We start from the raw sequence: 27,982 nt of genomic DNA, 5'->3' as shown, positions 1-27,982 counted from the left end.
GGAGTGAGCTTTGTGCACTTAACCATAGCATTAAATAAACTCTTCTCTCTTCCCATGCATGGCCCAATTATGTAATTACAGCAGTATTTACTGTAGCAATGAATAGCAGGCAAGTATTCATTTTTCAGTATTTAGAGACTAAGTCTGGTTAATGGGCACATTTTCCATCTTGAAACTTGTAACCTAACCTCACAACCTAACCTTTTATTTCTGTCTATTACACAACACCAAAATGGCTCTTCGCTGAAAAACCAGGTGTGGATGCTATTCAAACAAGATCATTAGAGAAATTAATGTTTTTTCAGGGCTCATGTAAAGAAGGTATTTGATGGCCTTTTAGTTTACTTTTACATGATTTAGAACAATGAGTACCATTAGCTCTATTAGTACCTTGGCCAATTCTCTTGAAGCAGCAGCAGCAGATGCTCAAGGGAACACCAAGCATCCCATTTCCCCTCTATAAAAAAATAGTCATGATCATTTTTACACTAGTGCTAAAGCTGAGATAGCTAGGAATAGAAAGTTTATACTCAGTATGATGGCATTGCTGCAAAGAAAGAAATGTATTATGCTTTGACAGATTTAATTTTCCTCCTACCCTTTCAGTTCTTGACCTTTTTATAGCAACTATCAACAGATCCAGGAGGTAATACTGGTTTGTGTGCTAGTTCTGATACTATCAGAGACTTGTGGCCAATTTTACAAAAGCATCTAGGCAGAATAAACAATAGAAACAATGAGGGAGATTCAGATATCTGTTCTCTCTCTGACAGTCACCACGAATCCCTCACAGGCACAAAAGATTCAGATTTAGCTTGGAGAGCAGATGAAAGTGCATTTACATGATATGAAAAATTTACTTTGATATTGATTATCCATCAGTTTCCAGGCAGGCAGAGATTAAATTAACAGATTTCTAAGCCAAAGATGACCATTATATAATTTAGCGCCATATTTTAAATGACACAGGCTGAGAAGTTTAATTCTATTACCCACTCAAAAGAAAGACATACAGTCTCAATTTAAAAATGTCAAGCCATTCATTACATCCTTCAGCAGTTTTATGCAATGGCTAATCACCCTGACATTAAAACATGTGCTCCACTTCAAATTCAGAACAAATTCCCAGACTCAGGTCCTGGTTTTATTAGGTTTTTTTTTTTTTTTTTTTTTTTTTTTTTTTTGAAGCTCTTTAGTAGATGGCGATCTCTCCTTTCCCCCTTTCTTTATGAAATTACTAATAATTGAGTCACCTTCTGAGTTTCTTTTCAGTAAAGCTATAAACAACCAGAATGCTTTAAATCTCACAGCAAAAACTGTGTCTTCCAACTCTTGAAATTCCTGTGGGATTTTCCCTTACTGCCCCCAATTTTTCAGTACATCGATTCACTCCGTCTTTGCAAAAAAAGAAATATTTTAAGATAATGGCCAAGGAGGTAAGAAGGAGGAGGCAGCACTCACCTCCTCTTGCTGGGTATAACTCCCATCTCCTCACTGTCCCCCTCCAGTGTGACCCTTCTTGCCTGCCACCATTCATCATCTGAGGCGTTGATGACGTGTAGGATGTCTCCATACTTGAAACTCAGTCCTTGGCTTGGGAGGCCACTGTCTTTGCTCTTGTCATAGTCAAACATGGCTCTGTGAAAGGAAATAAAAATATGAAGGCAGGTGATTATATCAGTCTGGGTACGTGTACTTCTGAACAATTAATCATATTTTATGTCACAGGTAACCTTTTCCAAGGGGAAAGATCCTGCTCAGAGGAAAACTCTTTCCACTGTGAAGTAAGTCTTTATAGAAGCCATTTTTTTTTTTTTTCCTGTAAGAGAAAGTGAATAGTAAAGTCTGATACCAATTTTCAGCCTATGCCTTTCAGCCCTATGCCTGGCACCTACACCATGGTAGATGTATCCTTCTTTCTGAGAGTAAGACCCTGCACATTAATCCCAACAAGTACTTTTAGCTAGGTAACTCCACTCATTGGAGTTACCTAGCTAAAAATCCAGATCTTGATTTTTTACAGGCAAAAAATCCCTGGGAATATTTTTCACATGTAAAATATTGTTTAAAAATCATGCCTGTCAAGAACTGATGTTTATTTCCTATAGGGAAAATAATATGATCATAATCCTGGTTGCAGAAATGTTACATCAGCTAAATCCCAAGAAATGTCTAATAATCCCTACTCCTTCATTGTCAGAAAGACAATCTTTTCACTGGTAAACACTTTTGTGAGAAGGATTTGATCTGTACATTCTAGTACAATTGCAAAGAATGATTGTAGCAGTTTTATGGGTATATATAAACCACTCAAAGCTACTTCTCATAATGTGGAGAACTTTAAAATAAGTTCTCAAAATTGTGACTATGCAACTAAAATAATTTAAAGCTCTCATACGAACCAACTGTGCATGGCAAGTCTGGTTCAGGAAGAGCAAAAATGCTACTTGAAATATGTCTTATTTTAAAGAGTTTAAAGTCTTGAACTAACATCTTCAGAAATACCCAGATAATTCCCTTCTCTGAGGATGAAGACTGCTGAATTTTACATAATCCATAAGCTTACTTATGCTTGTTCCTTTTTTGGTAAATGTTCTTGGAATGTAAGTACCCTTTGGAAAAATTTAATGGCTTAGCAGTTGAAAAGTTATTTTAAAAACCTGACTATATCTTATTAAATATTTACATTCATAGAGGACTCTTACTGGTACTAGGTCATCTGCTACTTCTCAAGTAGAGCTTCCTGTGAGGACATCTGATGAAGAAGCTCATAAATCCAGAAGCAGTCAAGTGTCATTAGACACCTCTTCTTAACCAATTGATGACACCAGATCCCTGGAAGATGGCAGTGCATAGGCAAAGAGGCACACAACACATCATCCTGTGGGCATTGCCCTTGGCAGCAGGCAGCGGTCAGGGTTTTACCACCATATTGAACAGTCTTAAAATTCACTGATTAATTGTGCACCTTGCCATGGAAGCTATTCAACAGCTCAAAACCCCTAACCAGAAGTTGGCCATGCTAGATACTGGGCAGACATCATACAATCCCGATTCCAGGCATAATTAAGTCACTCAAAACAAGGGACAATATCTTCTGTTACAGAGAATAAGTAAGACTCTCATGTCCTTGATGCAAAACATTCCCTGATGCCAAACTGGAATTGCTCCATATTCGGCAAGTTCTAAGATGAAGGTTGTCTTTCAAAAGTTGAGAAGTAGAAAGTATGACAATATTCTTTGTCCTTGAACAGACATTTGCACCTCAGAGCCCACACATTGACTTAAAATGTGTCTGTCATCGTGCTGGCTGATGTTAATGATGAATGCAGATGGCAATGTTTGCCACTGACTTGCTTTGATTGGAGTAATCATGTGCATTGCTAATTAAAATGGGATTACAGATCTCAGACAAGAGACTTTTTGAGCACACTTTTCATTGAATGAAAGATTTTATAGCTGATGTGCTACAGATGTTGATTACTCCATTAGCAAATGAAAATGACTTGAGAGCTGATTTCAGTGATCTTTCCTAAACATTTCAAATTAAGAGTCAGGTCTTGGTAACAGCTGTATTTGAACTTACACTTTTGATAACATTTCTGGCTCTGTAAAACATACTTTTGCTGGATGGCCGTTGGCCCAGCTATAAAGTATGTGGAGATCTTCACTCCAGGCATTGTTGACTACTTTGGGCTATAGAGACACCTGGGCACACTCGTCCCCACCACCTCAGGCTGTGAGGGCAGTTTGGATTGCAAAATCTAACCCCTTTAAGAGACTGATGTGTCATTTCTAATTTTCTACCTGATGAACACCACACAGTTCTGTTTGTGCATGGTTTTGAAGGTGTATATAAAAATAACACCTCTGCATCTGTTGTGTGCCAGCTAAGTGACACAAAATGAATGCAGCCATGAATGGTAAAGGAACTGGGCAGAACAGGCAGAAAAAGATGCCATTTTTTCTTTGCCCTTTCATGTTTTTAGACAACGACATCCAAGTCTTACAGGATGCCATCTGCAAGCTCTGAAACATTCATCAGAGTCAAGGTGAGCTCTCAGCAAGGTCTAGATGTTTTGTGTAAGCTTCTTCACCAGGATAACACACTAAGGGGTATGTTAGACACCTTAGAAAGGTTCTGCCACACCAGCAAGAGTATCAGAAGAAAAGCTAAAAAATAGTAGCACCTTTGCTGAATATTATGAGCAACACAGTCCAGCAAGAAACCCACCCTTGCACAGAGCACCTAACAGCCCTCTCTGAGAGATAAGCACTCTCATTTCAGCTAGAGAAAGACCAGCCCAATTAGGACCAGACAAGTCCTCTTCCAAAATGAGATGTTTAATAGAAACAGGGTTATTCAAACCATCCAGAGGGTCTAAACCAAGAAGACATGTCAAAGTGATGAATTAGAGGTATCTCCCCAATACACAAGCACAATACTGCAGATAGTGGAGGGGCAGCAGAGCTAGTGAGCTTTCTGAACTCACTAATATGACCATATACTTTCATCTGGCTGAGGCTGCTTATTCATGGGTTGCTTGGGCAGTTCTTCACAGCACTGAGCTGTAAATAATTTTTAGTGTCTTTTACTGCAGTATTAAAAATAATAATCTCAATAACCTTACAACATTTTAATGACATTTATCTAACAGTCTTGAACACTAACAGCTTCTTTTTTTTCTTCACAACTTATAAAAGTGCATCTTTAAGCACTGTTCTTTCAGGTGTTTTATATGCTCAGTTAGCTGCTTGTATCCACTGTTAAGCCTTTTTTTTTGCATCCTATGGGACAAAACCAAGAGCTTTCTCTGTGCCAGTAAGTTTTTTTTTTTTTTCCCAAATCAGCTGAATCAGTTTACTTTTGAATTAGGATAGTCAATCTTTTATAACAAAGGAAATCAGTTTGAATTATTTAACTTCCACTTTAGAGCTGTCACCCATGTTGTGATTACACCAGCATCAGAAAACTCCTGTTCAGAATCTTCTAGACAGTGCATTTCACAAACAGAACCCTGGGTTAAACAGGATAGAGAATGCATTTTGAAGTTACAAATACACTAAACCCATGGATAAAATACTGGAATAGGGAAAAGAGCCTGCTACTAAGAGGTTTAACAAATGTTGTAAAATCATGATTTGGTCAGCTTAGTTCCCTTATTAGAAAAACAGTAACATGAATTGGTGTGATTATCAAAAGCATAAGATATATGCACCAAAGTTCCATTAACACTTAAGTTATTTTCTTCTCAGTTCTCAGTTCTTGCCTTAGTTTAAAGAAAACTGTTTAATATCTTGAAAGTGAAAAGTGTCATTCAAATGCCAAGTACTGCCATGAAAGACTTGCTGAAAGCCTCATGCTTATAGAAAATAAAGTCCTGAGAAGTGAAGCGGGAGGTGCAAACATTTAGAAGAAGCTGGCTATCACAAATATTTATGAACATGTGAGACTTGCATCCCTGGTATTATTCCAGACTTCAGAAGTGATCATTGCACTAGACTAATCCCAGCAGCACTTTGGACAGAACCTAACAGGTTTTATTTTTGTGCTTGGGTGCTTCTTAATCATTTTTTAGCTAGCCACATCTGCATAAAACATGAGACAAGCATTTCAAAACAGCATTCTAATTCATTACTCAAATATTGTTTGAAATTAAAATACTGACTTGACCAAGCTGTAATATATTGCCTAATATGCAGTGAGGTGTCTACATGGCATGAAGGCCACCAAAACTAGGGTATCTTTTTTTCTTCCACTTATTTTGATTATATCTTTGTTATTTGAGGCATTTTCAAAAGCTAAGCTGCCTTGTGCAGTAAATTTCTATTCCTAATGACACCTATTCTCACAGCTAGAGGAATAAATGTTTGACAAAGAAAATAAAATAGCTGTAACGAAACAGAAAATCAATTCCCAGTGCAATCCCATATATTACAAGCTATTGATATCCATGATACTATATTGTTACCAGCATTTGCAACTTGAAAAAATGGGGTACAGAAAGACTAAATGATCTTGCTAAGCCCTTAGCAGAAAAGGGAATTTAACAGAGAAACCTCTTAGCTTCCTCAGCTAATGCTGTAAACACCACTGTTAGTAGTCTTCACAATCTTCCTGACAAAGCAAGGGATATACCTGCATTTACAACACAGGAATATATTTTACTGAATGCTTCTATATGTTCAGTGCAAAACCCCAAAATCTTCCACTCCTGTATCAATGGCCAGTAATTTAATACAGTTCAGGTGCTGTGTGTCAGCTTTATTTGCATCTCCGAAATTACTTTCTTCTTCTGGCACAGATGGGAGTTTGCACATAAATTTACAGACTGCTTTTTGCTATTCACTTGATTATGAAACGACAACAACATTTAGCAAGAGAGATTTTCAGCTGCTGTAAATAGTCCTAACTCTTGTGTGATTTGCCAGCATATCTGCTTATGCACCACTAAAAGATATTTCTCTCTTCTCTGAAAATTTTTTGAACTGGGATTCTCAGACATCAGATTTGATAGCATCATCCTAAGGGAGCTATATGTTATTCTCCTCATTCACCACATCTATCCTACCCCCTGCCCTATTCTTTTATGGGGAAATCCAGTGCAGAGAGGTTTAATCGATTGCCTGGTTTTAGACAGTAACTCAGCGTCATAGTCAGAATCAGACCCCAAGCTTCATAGCTCTCTTTTCTGCACTCAGTAATAAATGCATTTCCACCCACTTGCAGGCTCAGCTTAAAGAAAAAAATTAGAAGATGAAAGAAGCACTAATGTAATTCATTGCTATAGCTACAACAGAGTGCAGAGGCTCTCTGATCGAAGCAGCCATTGCAAGGCAATTAAGATGCTATTAAAAGGGTTAAATTTTCATGTACTGGCAAGTAAAGACTTTCAACTTCTCCGCCCAGCTTTGTTTCTATCTGGAGAAGCTGAACTGGTAAATCCTATGTGTAGAGCAAACAAAAAATGTTTCTCTCTCCTTGGGAGATCTGGGAAGCTCTGAGATGCTGCTTATTGAGACTGGAGGCTGCTGCAATAGCCCCCGTGCACAAGATGATTCTGTTGTACATCATCATCTCTGCTGAGAGAGTTGGGAAGAACAGCTTTTATTAGGATTCAACTACAACAATGTAATTTTAACAAAATATGTCTGAATGTTTGACCTGTCATTCATAGATACCATGATTCCTGCTTTTTCCTTTTCTTTGCCTTATTTTTCTTTTACTTCCATTTCACCCCCCCCTCCCCCCACCCGGCCTTTATTTTGGTTTTTGCTTATTTTTTATTTTTTTTCCCTATCTTAATGATGTTGTGACTCTTCATGAAGCCCATCCCCTCACCCTTGTCAGGCTGAGAGGGACAGCATTGGCTGTTTGTGTTACCAAAATCAGTCATGACAGGGCAGCATGGTTGCCAGGTTCCCTTTGGAAGTCAGCACTGATCAGGGCCCATTGCCAGCAACAGGTTGGATTCACCTAAGGTGGACAGGAGTGCTGTGTCCAGCTGTGGGCCCCTAGCAGAAGTGGAGTGAGTCCAGAGGAGGCCACGAAGATAATCAGAGATGTGGGGCACCTCTGCTATGAACACAGGCTGAGAGAATTGTGGTTGTTCAGCCTGGAGAAGAGAAGGCTCACGGAGACTATTATGATCTTCCACTGCCTTAGAGACTATAAGTAAGCTGGAGAGGGACTTTTTACATGGGTGTGTAGTAACAGGATAAGGAGAAATGGCTTTAAATTAGTAAGAGTAGGTTTAGGCACTGAGCCATGGGGCATGCTCCCAGTAAATGTGCAGTTCAGAGTGTTAGCATAGCTGCTCCTAAGGCACCTCCACTGCAGCAAATCCCATTGCACATTTGCATGCAGGACTTTTCCATTTGCTATCATACTACTTTTTTACTTCATTCAGCAATTTCTCCATTCAGTCCAAGTAATTCCTTATTCTTTTCCTCCTAGTGGGAATTTGGCAGAGAGTTATGTCACAGATCTCAATGAAAAAGAGGATTGGAGACAGCAGCAATTAGTTCCAGAAAAATTTCACGAAAAAGAGGGATATATTTTCTTTATGATGTTTATCAAGGAAGAGAATTGCCATTTGTCCTTGGGGAATATTCTGCTCATTTTGGAGATACAAGCATGATGCTTAATGTCAGCTCTTATGTTGCCGACGGGCTTTCTCTTAGTTTTTAGCAAGTGCTTATATTCTGTGCAGGAAATGGGTTCTGCAAAATTTGTACAGAAAAATGTAAGTCAACATTTTCCGAAGTATCAAACCAACATTTTGCACTTTCATGGTCTTGCTATGCAACAGCATACAATGTACTATGTTAGAGGCAAAATATCTCACCGTGAGCAAGGACTGACACTTCAGTCTTTCAGCAGTGGACACGGACAGATATAATATTACTCCCAAGCTTGCCTGGCTTTTACCCCTCCCAGCAGGAATTGTAAGGTGGCTTGAGAAAGTGAAATTCCTTCATGCTTTTTCTTGTACCAGCACAAGGGGAATTCCTTTCAAGGAACACACTTTTTGCTTCTTTGGCATTTTACAGGGCATAAAAGACCCAAACAGAATTCCCCTTCTGCTTGCAAACACCTGAAATCAAACTGTGAGCATATGCTTACCTTACTATAATTTACTGGCTAGGAAAATCTGGCAGCCAGTTTCATCTGTGGTAAACAGAAGCATTTAAATACATCTGCATTGGACTCAACGTAGTCCACATCCTCAGCTTTAGGTTTGCTTTAAAATGGGGAGCTCACCTTGGGTCTGAACAGATTAAATTTAGTCTTAAGCATTTTGATAAACTCAAAATGATAAACTCAAGAGGACATCTGTCGTTGATTCAGCACCCCTGAATTTGTGGCTGAAATTTCACAATAATCCCTCAAACTTGTGCATGAGATGCAGATTTCAGAGCAAACTCAAAACTTACTCCAGGTTTGCACTTAGCTGTTTCTGCTAAAGAAATGAGATCATTTTTGACTGACCTGCATTATGCACCAAAATGATATGAAATCGGTCTTATTCTTGGGTTTTATTTTTTTCCTCCCCATACAGACTAACTGAAGCTCCTGCTTGACTGCATCCCTGGTTTCTCTCTGAGGCATCAAGTGCAGTTTCTGAACACAGATTTTTGTGTTAGAACATTTAAGATTATGCATATCCAGAAAGGAAATGTGACTGGATGTCAAATCAGGGATACTTTAAACTACTGGGTAATTCATCTGAAACTGCAACCTGTGGGTTGCATGGATTGACACAGGAGCCAAAAAGTCATTCTCTATCATAGTAACTTATTTGTTGTCTGAGAATATTAATTTAGGGATTTTTTCCAAAGGGAAAAATAAAATAAATAAAACATAAAATAAAATCAGGTATTTATTTCAAATACAATGAAACTGGAAGAGAAAAATTATGACTCTGCTAGCATAGCCTGTAGCTAACCCCATATCTCCCTGCACCCAAATGTGTCTTATCCACTAGAGAATACACTACAAAAAAGCACTTTAGATTTAGGTATTTTTTAGTAATTGGTCTGCAGTAGTTCTAACTATTGCAGGAGAACTCGAAGATCTGCTTTGGGTAGTTGGGGTTTTTCAGGTAGTTTTCTCAGATACCCTGTAGCTAGCAATTGTTTTCTCTTAGACCTAATCATGACCCAAGTCTTGAATTTAAAATTCCATTGTGGCCAGGCTGCCCACAGAATTCATTGTGCTTCCACTGGTTTGTAATCAAAAGGAAATTTTCTGCACACAAAAAAATCCCCTCTGGTAACATAATTATTACCACCAGACAGATATATTATGGTTTCTTTTCTTTTTTTTTTTTTTGACAAGGATATTAGATATCTGCAGAACATAAGTAAGACAAAACCTTACTATGAAAAAATGATCCACATTTATGATTTGTATGATTTGAACATAATGAAGACAAAAAGACTTGTAAGAGATGGACTAAATGCAATGTTTCTACTACTAAAAAACATACCACTAGCCAAAATTCAGACAATTTTGTCAGCAAAGTGGATAATTTTTTTTCTTTGCTCCTGAGAAATCAACATTGGAGCCTTGTCGATCTAAATATTCTGACATACTTCTGTTGTAAGAGGTGAGGAACTCTACAGACTTTCCTATCATGGAGGTGATCGTAACGTAATGAATCATAATATATCATAATAATTTGTTAATGTCATAATAAATTCTTTCATAGACTCCAGCATTTAGAAACTGCTGTTGGAGAAAAGATTGTTCTCTAGCTGTGAAAAAGTGTAGACAAGCAAAACTCAAGAGAAAGTATTAATGAGATAGAACACTGGCTGCTCTGAGGAGAGAGGACATTATGGAAAGAAAGTAATGATTTCTACTTGGCCTTGAATGCTGTCCTTTGACAGTGAGTGTCACAATTTGGGTTTTCATTGTTATTGTGTTATCTCAGGTTCCGCAAATAGGAGCTATACTGTAGAAAACCACTGAAAATTATTATAGAAATTAATTATCCTGACTAATGTGGAGAAATGTACTAAATCCATAAACTCTGCTGAATGCAAATGTTTGATAAATCATGAAAACCTTTTGTGTCTAGGTCAAATCTTGAGGAACTCATTAAGAGTTTATTCAATCATCAGGAAGAGGTTGCCTACAGAATGAGTCCTTTCTTTGGGTTTTAGCATAGACTTCAACTAGAAGAAATGCAATTAATTTCTGGATTTGACTTTCTCTCTTTAAAGGGTGACTTTTGAAGAAGAGTAATTTTGCAAAAAATCCAAAGGCAATTGAAATCTAAAGATGAGTTTTTATGGTACAAAGGTCAGGTGTCTCTATATAACCTCTGCTTCATGAGGCCAAACATGAAATCTCTAAAGATGTCAGATTTTTAAGGTGGAACTCTAGAAAAATCAATGCCACAGGCCTGAGCTGAAGTAATCTAAAATTGTCTAAACTGTAATGGAAATAACAGAGAAAGTTTGCTTGGAAGAGCAGCAGTTATGATGTTCTACTTGGTCAACAAGTTCTCTGGATTCCTTGAAGTCAACACTTCCTTACCACAAAGAGATTTATCCTGTGAAGTTTTATTCTGTGATTGGGTAGAATGTTTTCTAGTAGATGATATTTTCTATAAACCTCCACCTTCTTGAGTCAAATGAATAATTCAACACCAGTTTTCACTAGTGTTTGCTCTTAACAGAAAAAAAGCTTGAAAATAAGATGCCAGAATATTAAAAAGCAGAAACAAACAAACAAAAATTAAAAATTAAAATAATGGTCTTTGGTGTCACCTCATCACTGTCAAAACAATATGACTGTTACTTCTTCTTAGTGATTAGATTTGTTGGTCTCACTATGTGCCTGGCTGTCAATTTTCTTTATAAATGTACTTTGACTATAAAAGTGCTGATCGACCACTGTTACCCAAAACATTTAACAGCAACAATATCTATTTTAATATTTCTGAAACAAAGCTGCAAGAGGATGATGCTAAAATTCTTATCTTCTCTCCATGAAACAAAAAATTAGGTTTGTTTTCCCACAACTCCCTTCAATTCCTTGCAATTCCTCATTCATTCCATTGCATTACCCACACCCTCCTCCCTGGGAGTTCTAGCTCACGTGTGCTCAAAAGCAGGATTAAGGGTAACATCACAAGTTCCTACACCCCATTTTTAAAGGTAAAATAAGCACATCTGAGACAGGTTTTTGTAGACTTTCAATGAAGATTAGACTTTGATTTGCTAAGTCACTTTGAAAACATTACCCTAAGCAGCTTTAAGATTGACAGAATTTGCCTTAAGCTGCTCTGAGGCTGACAAGATGAAGGTCTGGTGCAGTAACAGAAGTGCTTTGATTGCTTGCTCCTGGATGCTGCTAGCAGCCAGGAGTAACCAGGAACTAGGGTAAATTCTTGCTGCCATGAATGAAGCTCAGAGTTTTGATGGTGTTGTCTATAATGACACTTCTCATTCTGTATGTAATTCCTGATTTAAGCAACCAAACTGGCACCTCTCCTTTTATTATCTTCACTTGAATTGAGTCTTGTGGCAACAAAAAGCCTAAAAACAAATCTTCCAGGAAAACTAGATTGTTCTTTTCCCTCCCCCTGCCATTACAAATTTCTATCTATACTGGCTTAAGTTTACCCAGATAAAAGACATTCCTCTGTCCCTCAGGAAAAAAAAAAGAACAACCATGAGCCCTTTACATGGGAAATATTAATTAAAAGCTATGTTTAAAAGCTTAAGTTTAGGCAAAGTGAAGCTTGCCATCTTTTGAGTCAGGCTCCTAACCAAATTTTATCTAGCATTTCAGTAATTTGACCAATTATAAACAGATTACATGTACTTTGACCTAAGTGTGCCATGACACATTCTATGTACTAGAAATTAATTCATAGGTGCAGTTGCTTTCCTATTATTCCTCTTAGGTAAATAATTTCTGTGAATTTATTTTAAGGAAACTAACTGCACATTTCAGGACGTAAAATTCAGTTTGGAATATCATAAACCACTACCATTTCCTAAGCCTGTGTTAAATGATTGTGTCAAGCCAGTTAGTGTTAGATATGTCTGTACAGGAAACACAAGATTGAGGCAAAAACAATAAAAAATCCCAGTTTATGTCTCTGGCAGCTATAAATGAACTGTAACCCCTTCACTGGTTTATAGGTTATGCTGGCATCTTTCGTCTCTATTTTCAAGACATTGAATAGTGCCCTCTACAAAAAGGTTTTGTAGCTGGGAAAGTCGTAGAAGAGATCCATTTATAAGCATGTCTTTGTGTGTTATGTTCACCATGAGCTGATCCAAAAATTTCTTCATATAATTTTGTTTTCTGGCCCTGCTGAGGTGTTTGATGAGGCTTTCTTGAGAGCTGGTCAATGTCAGTGTTTAAGAAACATTTGTACAATGCCCTCAACAACACACTTTGATTTGTGTTCAGCCCTGACCTGGTCAGGCTTTTGGACTAGATGATCCGTGTAGGTCCTTTCCAACTAAAATACTCTCTTCCCTTCATTCCATTCCACTTCAGTGGAAGAAAAGCCTCCAAAAGAACCAACAAACCTTGTCCTTAACAAGGAAGATTCATGAGGTCAAGTCTTGTTTCCATTGAAGGAGGCAGGAGCAAATCCCACACTCCCAATAGAGAAAACATGGCAAGAACTTTTCTAAAAAAACAGTCTTTGATAAAACAAACCATGTAGGAATAAGGGACTGCATTGGAGCACGTTCACATTTGCATTATTTGGGGATCAGTTCCTCACCATGGAGCTCCTCTGAACATGTGGGAGAAGACAGAATCTTACCAGGGGATGGTGAGCCTTGGTGCAGGCAGCACAATGGTTCTGAAATTTTGGGAGATACCAGAAACTCACCTGGACAAGGTCCTGAGCAACTTGAAGTAATTTAGAAGCTGACCACATTTTGAGAGGGGGGATGGCTTTGCAACATCAGAATGATCTCCTTCAAACTAAATTACCTATGATCGTATCTACAGAAGGACCAAAGCATAAAATACATTCAGACATAGGAGTTTAGACCATACTTATCACTTTTGGGAATATCGAGAATTTTTAATATATATTCTGCATAAAAGGATACTTTGGTGTCTGAGAGCATTTTCTCTAGTGGATAAAAATACTTCACTTTGCTTAAAAGTGCCTTGATGAAGGTAACTGAGGATGGTACAGAGATGCTTAAGCTGTGTACAGTTTCAGGTGATCTTCAGAATCATGCACCAACACTGAAAAAATCTTGAATCACTTGAAGGTGGTTTGGGAACTCCAGTGTGCTGAGTGGCTGAGCCATGGGCAGTGTGGGCACTCCTTGTATGGCCATGGGATTACAGCAGAGAGGGATTTCTTTTCTTAGTATTTTGGGAAGACAAATTAGGTGCAATGCAGATATTCTTACAGAAATCTGAACTCCCTGGAGAGTAATGGAGAGAGCTAAGTACCTATGGAAAAGGAATAATTCTAAGCACTTACATTAGATCAGAAAAATGGCCTGATACAGATGGTGTGAATATTTCTCTGATTTGGTGTCCAGTTTCCTAATGGTAAAATAAGAATACACAAAGAGGGTATTATGAAGTGCTCAGAAAATGTGGTAAAGTGGCCATATTGATGGTTGTGATGGGTAAATTGAACATAACGAGTGAAATGTTTTTGATTTCAATAGAAGCATCAATTGAAGTTACACATTTTGTCAGAAAAGCCTGAAGTATAAATTACACTGTCATTTAGCATTTGCTTATACAAAACCCGTGCCATTAAAATGAATAGAGTCTTATAGAATGACAGAATAGGGACTGAAAATAAGTTCTTTTTTTTAAACTATTACTCTGATATGCCAGGGAGTTGTGGAAAAACAAACAAGCAAGAAAGTGAACAAACAAATGTCTGTGACTGAAGAGATGTTTTTCTTTCACTTGATGTGCACAAGACTGAAATATTCATCAACAAGTTTTTTGCCTAAACCAATTCTTAGAATTTTTAGTATTTTGTAGCCTCATTTACAAGCTGTAGGAACTTCCTTTTCACTTCACTTTTTCACTTCTAACACAGAAACAGCAATGCAATTTAGTGTGTGATTAATTTAGGGGCTGAGCGAGGTTGCTGTCTTTGGAGAAGGTTGTGGTGAACAGCGGGGAGAGGATCAGACCATATGTGCCCTGCTCCCTATATGTTCCCTAAACATCTGCTGTTAACCAGCACCACCAAAAGGACACTTGTCACGGGAAGGACACTCAGCTTAAAGCACCTTTCTTCTGAGCCAGGGTAGTTGCAAGAGAAAACTGATGTTACTTTTATAGAGAAGAATAGGTACAGAAGGTGAGAAACTAAAATTGTCTGCATGACTTGCATTAGCGCTGACAGATAAAAGGATGTGGAAAATGTTCGGTGTTAAAAAAACAAATAAAGGAATTCAGTTTGAAAAAAAAAAAAATCAACACCAGAAACATCAGTGGGTGACAAATCATGAAAATGAGGCTTTAAGAGAATTGGGTTGAACTCTTCAGTTTGCTGACAGTTTTCCCTGCATGCAGGTGATGACTCTCACCCATCAGTCAGTTGGGGAGAGTGATTCCCAGCACCAAGAATGCCGCCCAGACAACCCATACACGGCCAGACTTCCCAGGGAGCTGGGGAAACTCACAGAAGTCAGGGAGGGACAATTACTGTCAAGCTGTGGAGTTTCCATGCATGTGTTAATGTTATGTCAAATAAATTTTGACCCTTGTGTCCCTCTATCAAGGGCTGTGTGTGAAGATTAATTCATATTACTTCAGCAACATGAAAGCTGTTATAGCACATAAAGTGCTGGGTTGCACTAAACAGAAACAGTGTAAACAGGCACTTCAAACCACCTTTGAAATTCATCTGCCTTAACTCTATAAATTGACCAAAACACTTGATTCACAAGTGTGTATCCTTTAAATAATTTTAATACCTAAATACTCAAACATTTTCCCTATGTACAGCTCTACCATTCACCACTCTGGCCTTACAGGATCAGCTTCCATTTGTTTGTTTATCATTCAACTAGCAGTGCAAATCCTGTATTTTAAGTAGTTTTTCTTCTGTCTCTGTCTCATTAACCTAGCATTTCCTGTTAAATATTAAGCTAAGGAAATATCTGTTTCTCCAGGACAATCTGAAATGTTTGTTTTCCACAGCTATGATGTACCCCTAGATTTCTGTCAGTACAAAACACTTTCAGTCTGTAAAGTGAACCAAGCTAGTGGAAAGACTGAATGGATCTATTTTGTATTGCAATTAATGACTTTCATTTTTTAAAAAAACATAAGCAAGTCAGTACAGAGTACAATGTGATGAAATAAAAAAATTAATTTTAAATCTCCTTAAAAATTGACTGTATGGAACTTGATTTACCTTCAATGTGACACTTGCCTTATGATCCTAAAATGTATCTTAAAATCCCATTTTTGAACTTAAGAGCAAGAACCTCTTTTCTTTCAAAGGATAGATACAGGCACTATCTTCTTTATCAGAAAGGCCTTTATTAAGCAAAGCCTCATTTTAGCATACAACTGCCTGTGAGGGAAAATTAAAAAAAAAAAAAAATCTTCCCAGTAGCAGGACTGCTTTTGAAAATCTTTGTATCTCCCACAGCTGCAGCAACAATTTACTGCCACTAATTGCCAGCTCCATTGCAGTACTGGTCTTTAGGGAGGTGGGCTGAGATTTTTCATTTCTTTGCTTTGTTTTCAAAAGTTTGTACTGTTCCTCCCTTTTACTCAAAGCTGAAGGGTCTCCTGCCTGCTGCAGTGGGGAAATCTGTGCTCTCAGCCAATCTGCAATGTGAGCCTGAGCCCCAGGGCAGCTCCACTCCCAGCGCAGAGGGCAGCAGTCACCGGGGCAGGTCTGACACTGCCATGCTCTGCAGGGACACTGAGGAGAGGATGTGCCACCACAAATCCTGTCACAACCAAGGTGCAAAGCAGGCTACAGAAATGTCCTGGCCTTGCAACATCACTGTCAGTATCCTTGGAAAACTTCTACCTCCTCAAATGCTTGTTGCAAGCTCATGTGTGATCAGCCTGAAGGAGTGCGAGGGCAGAGGTGGGCATGAAGAAAGGCTGGCAGCAAGGAGTGCCTTCCAGCTCTGAATCACCAGCAGCAGTCAGAGCATCACACACATCACTCCTCAGCTTTTTTGAGTGGCTGCTGTAGATATTCCAACTCTCAGTGTACCTGCTGCCATGAATCCAGCCCCTGGCACCAAATTCATCTCCTGCCTTCAAGCTGGTACCTCTCAGTCAGTGAAAACTCTCCTTGGGAGTTCTGTGCTCAAAGCTGGAGACATTTTTTGAGGAGCTGCAAACATGTTTCATTACTCAGCATCCTTTACAACGTGTCTGTCTCTCTGGAGCCCTGCCTCTGTCTTTACAAAACAAGGATAGATGGCATTCCCTTGCCATGAGGGAGTATCCTGAGGGTAACTACAGTAAGGTTTGTGCAGCATTCAGAAACTAAATACCAATTACACAGGGCATTGGGGTGTAATAAGAGAGCTGAGGAAAGAAAAGGCCATACCAATAAAGTTAAATTAATTACTTACAATCAACTACAGAATGTGTTTATGGATGAACCCACAGAAGAGCCTTTCAGACCTGTCAAGTCAATGGAACCATCTGCACTTGATGTGTCAGTAGAAAAAGTTTAATAACAAATCAATACAATGAATAAATTACCAGGAGGAGATGAATGACTCAAATGTGGAAATGGAAAATACTGAGTCAGTTTTTTAAAGGGAGACAACAAATAAATGAAATCTAACTTGAGAAACAGGTAGATCTACTTAACTTCCTTAGAAACATTAAAATCACCAACTATAATTATCATGTGAATTTCCAGGAAACTTACAACAGACTTCCTTCACCAAAACATCATGAAATGTAAAGAAAAAAAACAAACCAGTGGTCTAAGAGTGAAGGATTAGTAAGTGCTTAAAGGATACGAAGAAAGAGTTAACAAAGAATTGTCACAAAAGACTAAATCCTGTAAGTGATCTAGAAAAGGTGATGAAAAATGAGGCAATAATATTTACTAGAGACATTGAAATATCAAGGGTAGAAAAAACAAAAAATTGACTCAGATGACTTGCAAACGAATTATAAGATGTCCAGGGACTGGATGATAAAACACTTGAAGATACACCTGGCAATGTGCACTCGCAGCCCCGAAAGCCAAGTGTGTCCTGGCTGCATCACAAGAAGTGTGACCGGAAATTTGAGGGGGGAGATTCTGCCCCTGTGCTCCCATGAGACCCCACCTGGAGTGCTGCATCCAGCTCTGCAGTCCCCAGCACAAGAAGAACAAAGCCTTGTTGCAGTGAATCCAGAGGAGGCCACGAGGATGATGAGAGGCCTGGGGCACCCCTCCTGTGAGGAAAGGCTGTGGCAGCTGTTGCTGTCCAGCCAGGAGAAGAGAAGGCTTCAGCGAGTTCTCATTGTGGCCTTTCAATACTCGAAAGGGGCTTATAAAAAAGATGGGGACAGACTGTTTAGCAGGGCCTGTTGTAAGAGGGCAAGGGGTAATGGTTTTAATCAGAACGAAGGCAGGGTTAGATTGGAAGAAATTTTTTATTATGAAGGTTCTGAGGTGCTGGAACAGTATCTTTAAGTTCTCTTCCAACCCAAACTATTCCATGATTCTGTGGACTTCAATGTGAATAAACACAAAGGGAAACATGGGGAGTATCAGTTCTAGCAATCTAAATACTGATCTACACTGGGTAAGCAAATACTCCCCTGGGAAGAAGTGCTGGAGATTTTGATATTTTTCTAGGAAAACATTAATTCAATGCTTGGCATTAGTGAAAAAGGCAAAATTGTACATGCCATTTAAACAAATTGACAAAGAACACAAGATAAATAAATGTTATTATACCATGATACAGACACCCACATGTCTCTACAGACAGTCCTGATCCTTTCATCCCAAAAAAGACCTGGAAAAGGCAAAGAAGGAATAAAAAGGCCAATAAGGGCAATTTTCTCACAAAAACAGACTACACAGGCTAAGCCTCCCCAGCTTTAAAAGAGATGACCAAGAAAAGGCATAATAAAATTAATGAAATTAGAAGTGTCAAGAAAGAAGGAATAGGGGACACTTGTTCCCAAGAAATGGAGGCAAGTGTAATTTAGCCACCAATAGATAAAGTGTGCAAGTCACAAGGAGGTGTTGTGGACTCTGAAAACTAAAATAGGTCTAAAAAAATCTTCCAAGGAAGAGAAAAATCCATCAAGAGCTATTTCAGTAGTTGCAGATGATCTGCTATCAGATGCTATTTGAAGCAGAACAATAGTTGGGAAGGACCTTTGGTCCACCTGAGTGTGGTGGTCGTGTTTGCTTTCACACATTCACCCTGCAGCACTGGGGCTTTGGTTTGAGCTGTAGACCTTGAAACAGTTGTTTTTTGGCTTGTGACAATCTGCATGAAAGACAACTTTTATGTTTATATCCTGCCTTATTTGTTGAATCCAGCTAAGGAATTCAAGCTGAAACCCCATTTCTATAAATGTGATACAGCTGCCCATAGGCAGCTGAGACCCACTCCTAGGGACAATAATTTTCTTTAGCCTATGCAAGTCATTGTCTATATATCTCTTTCTTCACCTAGTTGTTCCTTCAGAGAAAGCTTAGAGATACAAGAAATATCAATTGAGAGGTAGATACAACTATTTTTATGTTATTATAAAACACTTCTTTCATACTATGTCCTTCCCTTTTTCCTTCCTCTGATGTTTAGGTTTAAAGGAATGGGGTGCTTAATTTTTACCTGAAAGTCTTGGCACACTTACTAGGAATTTTAAATCAAAGCAATTTAAATAATTTTATTGAATATTATTTTGAGTAATCTTTTGGTTTTCCACTATCAAGTAGTGTTTCAGGACTAGCTACCTCATCTAGCAAAAAATGTCCCTGCTCATTGCAAGGGGATTGAACTGGATGACCTTTAAAGGTCCCTTCCAACCCAAGCAATTCTGTGGTTCGATGATTACATTGAATGAAAGGATTGAAAATACATCACAGAATTAAGAGCACTGAATATTCCTAAAAACACAAATGCTATGGACTAATTCAGTGTTTCAATGCAAAACTAAATTTCACTTTTTTCTTACAGAAATTTACTGGCACAAGACTTAGTGCCTACAATAATTAAAACAACCAACATAAATATGACTCAGTTTACAAGATTGTGGCTGTATGCACATCTTTCTAACCCACCACAGTAATATTAGGATTTTAACCAAACTGTTAAATACATCTAATGTTCTTATAGAGTACCTTATTTCATTTTCAAGTTAATCCAAGTAATCCTAATTTTTAGAGGAATTCTCACAGTACAAAACTAGGTCCCTTTGCCTTTGGGTAAAGATATGAGCAGAATATAAATTTTCCAAAAACTGTTTTTCAAACCTTATGAAAGTTTCTAGGGAAAATAAAGCATTATAATTGGATGTTAATAAATGCTGCAGCAACAACATCTAAAGAAATGTTCTAAGGAATATTTTCCTCTGCTTACACTTCATTATAAACTAAATAAGAGAAACATCATCATAATGTTCATGCAAAAAAATGAATTGGAGAAAAAAAATGCCATGTATGCCCTAAAGATATCTTTGTTCTTGTCTCTCTATAAATGATTGACAGGGTGAAAAATGAAGTAATTAATTTCTAGCTGACAGAAAGCAGTAACATGGGTCTGTAATGATGGCACCCGTGAGTGGCACAGTGTCCTACTTATCTCCATTTTAAAGCAACAGCTGCTGGATCTTTTGCAATGTCTGCAGAATTTTAAAGAGAAGCAAAATTAGAAACAACAGTACATTTTTACTATAAATGTCACAAAACTGATCCTCACAAGACAGAGATTGAACAGAATGTGTTGGACATATGTGAAATAATTATATTGGGGGGAAAAAAAAAGCAGCTCTTATAACTCTTGACATCTATGTAAAAATACCCTGACGTTTCTGAATCAACATAACCCATGTATGGTTTCACTGTCTAACAAATTTCCTCTAGACTGAGACAGTTGTCTTGAAGATCTTCTTGAATCAGGACACTTTGTAAAATAACTTAATTATGAAAGGGTGCAGATGCCTTATTGCTAGACTGCATTTACACAGCGAGACGTATCTGCACCAGAGAGGGCTCAGTATTGACAATGAGTTTGCAACCTCAGTGTCCAAGGTTAATGCTCTGTTGCACACCCCACCCACAGAGCTTAGCACTCACGACCTTTGGCTCTGAGGAATGACCAGTTAATGACTGTGGTGTTCTTCTGAAAAGTGGCTGAAATGATGGATAGCAGAAGGCTGTAGCCTCACAAACCATGTTGTACAGCATGACAGCAGAACAGTGTTGCTAATGTCCTAAACAAGTGGGATGAGAGTGTATAGGCATCTCCTAGAGTAAAAATCTGTGAGATTGTGTCACAGAAAGGGATCCAGTCAAAAGGGATTTGGCCTCCAAGGAAACCAGCTAGTTTGCTCCAAAATAGGGGTTGGGAGTAAGTGAGCAGTGCAGTGTGACCAATCAAAGCTCTGGGTACAAAGTGGTGGGCAAGATTACCTGGCTTCCATAGTCATACCCAAAGAATTGTGCCATGGAAACATATTTTTAGAAATAAAATAATTTTGTTGGTGAGGAAATGCCATATCGAACATATCATATTGCAGCAGGTGGAAATCCTCTTTTGGAGTGAAATAAACTCATTCACATGAATATGGCTCACAAATTAACTATGTTACTTTCTCTGCTAATCATTGATATTATCTTTAAAATGGCCTCCTAGTTTAAGGGCTTCTTAAAAAGAAAATGCCAGTTTCAGCAATATGAAATTCCAGTCTGCCATGTGATTTATTTTAGCTATAGCTGTGACTCGGATTGTAATTGCCTTGGACTTACTTGATGGTCACTATTCAGAAAGCTTCAGATGATCCTGAAAATTAGGACCATCTCTAACCACCTCCTTCATAGCCACTTGAAGTATAGTAAGGCAAAAGATATTGAATACAGTCTATGATAAAACTTACTGGACACTGAGAGGTTACTCAAAGTAAATGATCAGTCTGAAAGTAAGATTCAGACTGATCATTTTTACGCCTAAAATAAACATAGATGGATTTTAAGCACCACAGCCCTACTGCAAAATTCAGCATTTTTACTCCCTTCAATGGACCAAGTATTTTAGACTACATTTACCTTCACAAATTTGTGAGAAGCTGGATGTCTCTTTCTCTCACTTAAACATTTATGGCATTCACATTTAAGGCAGGGGAACATCTAGACTACATTTAACCCTATATTTAAATCTTACTGTACTTTACACACACCTAACATATACAAAAGTGAATGCAGAAAGACCACAACAGGAGATACCATTCCCATTCAAACACACATACATGATATTTTCCTTTTTCTAGAAGTATAGTGGTTAGACACTTGAGCATGAGAAATTCAATATTTTGCCATACCATTGACTGAGAAAGTGGGAGATATAAATGCAGTTTCCTTAGCACACTGATGGGATACAAATCTAAAACTCTCTCATCTTCATAAGGTGTCTTAACCACAAGGTAGCCATTTTTGGAAAGGACATTTTGCACATCTTCTCTTGAAAAAGCACAGTGAGGGGTCAGGGTGGTGAAAGTTTGGGAGAAAGAAGTTGGTAGTGACCCCTAGGCTGGAGTCTGAGGAATGCAGTGGTGAGTGAGCTGTCCTGATTGTCATCAGTGATTCTGGGTTGGCTTTGACTGAAACAATAATAAAGGGAAAAGGGATATGCTCTTGCCAGATTGTTTTGCAAAATGTGAGGACCACCTCATCACCACCATTTCTCCCTCTTACATTTTAAACAACATGCTGCTCAATAAAGTGCCTATCCCTATTTCTGGAACGTTGATCTCAAATTCCTGAAGAGTTGATACCTAATACAGAGACTAAAGCCAGGTTATCAGCAAGAGTGGGAATTCAGATATATTCCAGCATTTAGCTCTTTCCATAAACTAAATGCAGCGCAGCATGTTCGAACGCAGCCCATCCCTAAGGTGTTGCTGTGCTCTGCAAGGGAGCTCCATTAGGAATGCATTTGGCCAACATCCTTGCTTAGCACAGCAAAACTGAATTACTTACTCAACACTTCAATTTACTGTACACTAAATTTATGTAACTAAGTTAGGTGCCTTGGATCACCCTCTGTGGACCATTATGAGATGCTGGGCTTTTGTAGCCTGTAAAGTTGCTTGGAAGTTGAATGCACTTCTATCAGTTGGACAGGTAATATTTGAGTCATTTCTGCTCCCTTGCCTCTGCATCCTCATCCTGATGGTTGCTTCTTCCTATAGCCACCTTGGAAAATGCTTTTAGCATTTTAGCAAAGTCAGTTCCAAGTTTCTCCTCCCATCAATCAGCAACAATGTTTTTATACATACTGCCAAATTCTCTACTTGGACCAATAATTCTCCTTGAGTGACCCTGAACACTATTCAGAATGGAAAGTGGTGGTTCAAGGTTTGACCTGTTCGGTATTGACTTGAAGGAGAACAAGAGTGTGCCATGTTGCTGAATGGCAACATTAATTCCCTCAACACTAAGCAGTGAGATCAATGAAAATAAATCAATACTTCACTTAGAAATGGTGTCATGGAAAGAAGTTGCTTACTCTTTCCCTTAAGAGATAAAAAAGAGGTAAAGAGCAGTATTTGCTGCACAAATAACACAATAAACCAAATACTGAGAAAGTCCTAAAAAAATGCATTACCCTCTTTCACAGACTCTCACCAAATGGGATTATCTCAAAGCTCACTTATTTTGCTCCCTGTCATTAAGAGGTGCAGCTCATCCCTGGGTTTTACAAAAAAAAACCTAGAGGTTTACAAATAAAATGAGATTACCAAACGAAATGAGATTATCTCCTGCCCACAGAGTATAAGGACAGGGATGAGAATTTAAAATAAGGTAGGAGTGATGTGACAGCATTGACAAGATTTATTATTAAAAAGGTCTGGGAGAGCCTGAAAAAATCAGAACATTAAAACATGGGGACTATCACACTACCATGCCTTGCTGCAATTTAAGCATTTCATTTGTAGTTAAGATGAATCTGGAAGAAAGAGCATTATTTATATATTGTATTGGGTGTATAAAGTATGTTTTCAAGAAGTTAAAATTAATCTGTTTCCTCATCCCACTTAATTAATTATGAGGGGTGAATTGCTGGAGAAGAGAGACCAAAAGCAGAAGACATTCATGATGGTTTAATTATGCTTTAACTGATGTCTTATGAAATTCGAAAAACTGGCCATATCACTGAATGGATGGAAATTTATTATGATGCTCTTGTTATATCAAAATGAATTGTGATGTTATTCAAGTTTGCAGAACTCTTATAACACTAAAATCCATCAATGATAAAGGTGCATTTTTTTCAATTACCATTTGTTTGCATATTGATGCAACAACCTGAATACAGTAATCTTTTAGGGAAGTATAACTCCATTCTCTCTGAAATGCAGAAAGAACTGAATCCAAATTAACCTAGAAAAATTAATTTGACATACACAGCTGGACTGCGAGAGTGGAAATGTATATCAAGGGATGGACTATTATTTCAAAACTCTGGTCTAGGGCACAAGTACTGAGCAGTGGCAACTCACTAATTTTCTTCTCACTCACTCTTCCTTAAATAATAGATGCCGGTGACTACAATCACAAGAAACATCCTGTAGGCTTGGGAATTTCGGATCGTGTCCTTGACAGCCAAAATCCAGTACCCTTCACTCTGAGTTCCAGACAGACACAAAAGCATGGCTGGTGAAGGGTTGTAAGATGTGAAATGTAATGCCTGTAGTTGTGCCACTGAAGTAATAAAGAGTTGAAAAGTGTGACTGATGAGGTCTTAGATAAGGGATTAATTAGCAGGTTGCCTGTAGTCCCTCAAAGGATAAATGGAAATTTACCCAAGGTACCTGCAGTACACTGTGGAGATGCATGTGGAGACCTGGAACCATCCAAATACAACATTAAAGAGATGAATTAAGCAAGAAGAGAACAGAGGGATGTTAATAATTTCAGCTTACATGTATATTTCATATATGTTAACCAATTAGAGCATAAAAAAAGACATGTTGCAGAAGAGGAAAATGGTGGAATCACTGTCCCTGGAACAGTTTAATAACAACATAGAAGTGGTGCTCAGGGACATGGTTTAGTGGGGAACCTGGCAGTGCTGGTTTAATAGTTGAACAGAATGATCTTAGAAGTCTTTTCCAGCCTTACTGATTCTAGAGTTTAATGCATAGAGAACAGATAAAACATGAGTAAAGGGAAGATGCAACTTGAACTTCTAAAAAAATCTGATCTGCTGGGCAGATGCTGCTGTGTGATGCTTGATCACTGACACACTGTTTGCAAAAATGCAGCATTCAGAGGTGGATACAGGGACAGCTACACAGGAGGAATTTAGAAACATTGCCCAACCATGTAAGGGTTAGTTGTGGGAAAGCCAATGCTTTAAGCATCCTGGTCTAGTGAGAAGCGTCCCTGCCCATGGCAGGGGCATTGGAACTAGATTGTCTTTAAGGTCCCTTCCAACTTAAACCATGTTATGATTCCATTCGATTATGGTAATTTTAAGCAGCAAATACAGCTTAATGGAGTGAAACTGTAAATGCTCTCCCTCCAAAAAAGCATGATATAATTAGATAGGCCTTCAGGAAGTGTAAAGAACAGCCCCCTTCTACACATCATGATTGCTCAGCAAACCAGAACTATAAATATCTAATTTTTTATTCTACCAAAGCAAATTTCCCTTTTATCATCCATTAGGGAAGCCTATGTCAGGCAAAATACTGGCAGAGGAAACTTTAGCCTTGGTGGTAGATGACTGCTTTTATCAGTGAAAAATGCTGAGATATCAGAAAATAAATTCTAAAGTCAGCTAATCATCTTGAATAAAGTTTCAATTATTCTTGTAATTGTGGGTTTTTAGAGTATTCTGTATACACATTAAGAAAAAAATAATTCACAGAAATACAGGATCTTTAAGATCCAGCCTACCATGATTATGAAATAATTAAACAAAAAAGTATTTATATTTTCATATAAACAGTTTTCCAGATCTAATTACTCTAAATGACTTCTGTTGGTACTTCATTCTTCCATGAACACTCTGCACAGATAATTAAAAAAAATTTTCTTTACCCCATGTAGTCCTATTACCAGAGGAAAAGCACAACATGGAAAACATATCCAGTGTTTTACTCTGAGTGAATGTTTTGAGTGTTGCAAAGTTTCTGGTATAAAGATCACTCAGAGAGAATCTCACTGAAGTATTCGACTTAAATGCCAGCAGGTCTACTTCCTATCAGTACTCTAAGGGTTTCCCTGAACCTCTCTTGTGGATGTAGTCATTTTGGTTTGTAATAAAGACACAATTAAAAGAAATTTTCCCTTTCTGCTGACTGAAAAGACTAAGTCCTTGACTTAGAAAGCTACAGCTCTGCAGAGAAGTAACAGCACTGAAAACATCAGATTTATTTCTTTTGTTCTGTCTCTGAGCAGAAATAGAGGGAAGACCAGGTACATGTCATACTTTCAAAGGAATTGATATAGTCATGTGTTTTCAATGGGATCTTCCTCATGAATTTTTGTTCCAATACCTTAATAATAGGTATGAAATCAGATGGGAAGAGAGATTGGATCATCCTTTTCTTAGACCTTTTGGGGTTTTCTTGTTTATGACACATCATAAGTACAACCAGATCCTCAGTCATATTCTCCTGAAACTGAAGAATTAGATGTACTCTTCTGATCCCATTAGAAAAACTCACATTTGGGTGGCAATAAAAAATACCCTGCTTCTTTTCACACATCAAATTAAAAAATTTCAGATACAATTTGATGTCAGATTCTTCAGAGTTTCATTACTTAAATAGTCTGAGATGACTAATTCAAAAATCTGTTTATCTCCAATAACTGTAATTGGGTGTTCTACAATGAACAAACAGCTCATTGTAGTGCTCCAGCATCACCCAGTATCTCTCTAACCATATAACTGTGTATCTTTAGTCTGAACTCAAGGCAGAATCTGACCTGCTCAATTCCAGAATGATACCATTTATCTTCCTGGAGAAAAAACCCAGATAGCATGGAAAATTCTTTGTGCGCTTTTAACAGGCAGAGAACTCCTAAACAGTAAATTGGAGTACAATTCTTGCTAGCACTAAGATTTTTGTCTGATCTACAGCAGTTCATGACTCCTCAGTTCGCTCCAAGTTACCACTTGTTATATTGAATGCAGATGGGGTTTACTGATTTTGTAGAAGAAATAATTATTATGGAACGTTTAATAAATAAATTTAGAGAATTTCCCATACTTCATACACTTATCTATCTGTTCTTTCAAAAGACAACAAAATTAATTTTCAAATTGATGTCCCCAGTTGCTCTGGAGTATATTTAGAACTCAAGGCAAGTAGAAAAATGAATGCAAATTTTGTGTAACATGCTGAGGTAGGTAGTGCATTTCCATAGATGGAAGACCAAAAGTACAACTGCAGCAGCTTAATATTTTATAAAATTTCCTAAAAACGCAGCACTGAAATCTGAGTATAATTGAAGTGTCCTTTCCTAAAAACTCAAATGCCAACAAAGCAGGGATTTTCCTTTCCTCATCTTAATTCAAATTATGAGCTGCTGCACTGAAGAAAGTAAGTTATAGTAACTAAGAAGTTTAAAGAAAGGAAACTTTAATCATTCTGCCAACAGTTCACATTAGAAGGGAATATATTCTTATGTCTGTCCAAGCCTGATGTCTTTAGGATGGTAATACAGAGGAATTAAAACTAAAGTAGCTGAAAATTCATCTACCATACAGGACTTTCATACTCGGTAGAGAAGAAAATAACCCCATTTTCTACAGGCTAAATTCAGCAATGATCCTTGCATTACATTGGATAATTTTCAAGTTATTAATTCAGTCAATTTGCCTATTCTTTCATACTATTGAAGACAAAAACATCCTGTCTGTTGATTATTTCTTTTACAATTTTTTTTTCTCTAGACTTCTTGCAGCCAAAGCTGTTGCAGTCCTCATTAAAGGCAAAATTATCTTTGAATTCTATCCAAATTTTTCAATTGTTATGATATTCTTGAATGAAACCTATAGGTATGTATTTCTAAATCAATGACTATGTGCTGGTGGTGTCTGCAGACAGACAAAGGCAAGTAAATTGATCACTGAGGGCATTTAAAAGAAAACCCTGTATTTCTAATCATGTTCTGATTAAACATATTCTGAATTTTAGTATTGAGCAATAATACAAATTAAAGTAAACTACAATTCTGAAATAATCAACTAAAATAAGATGATTGCATTAACACAGTAGCTATAATAAAAGGTCATCCTTCTTGGCTTGTGTGAAAAGACAGCATGTAATTTAGATATTGAA

General features: G+C 37.8%; 1 protein-coding gene across 27 annotated transcripts in view; it reads right to left on the bottom strand.

Moving 5' to 3' along the window:
- The window catches only part of DLG2 (discs large MAGUK scaffold protein 2), a 989,662-nt gene that overhangs the window by 58,775 nt on the left and 902,905 nt on the right, over window positions 1–27,982 (bottom strand). For all 27 annotated transcript variants that reach the window (XM_031505123.2, XM_031505124.2, XM_031505125.2 and 24 more), the window contains one exon: window positions 1,462–1,638. In XM_031505123.2, the coding sequence (XP_031360983.1) occupies window positions 1,462–1,638 (177 nt within the window). The remainder of the gene's footprint in view (window positions 1–1,461; window positions 1,639–27,982) is intronic.

Source organism: Lonchura striata, chromosome 2, assembly GCF_046129695.1.
Source record: "Lonchura striata isolate bLonStr1 chromosome 2, bLonStr1.mat, whole genome shotgun sequence".
NCBI classification, from domain to species: Eukaryota; Metazoa; Chordata; class Aves; order Passeriformes; family Estrildidae; genus Lonchura; species Lonchura striata.
The sequence above is the reverse complement of the archived record's forward strand: the minus strand, read 5'-3'. Positions and strand labels throughout refer to the sequence as shown.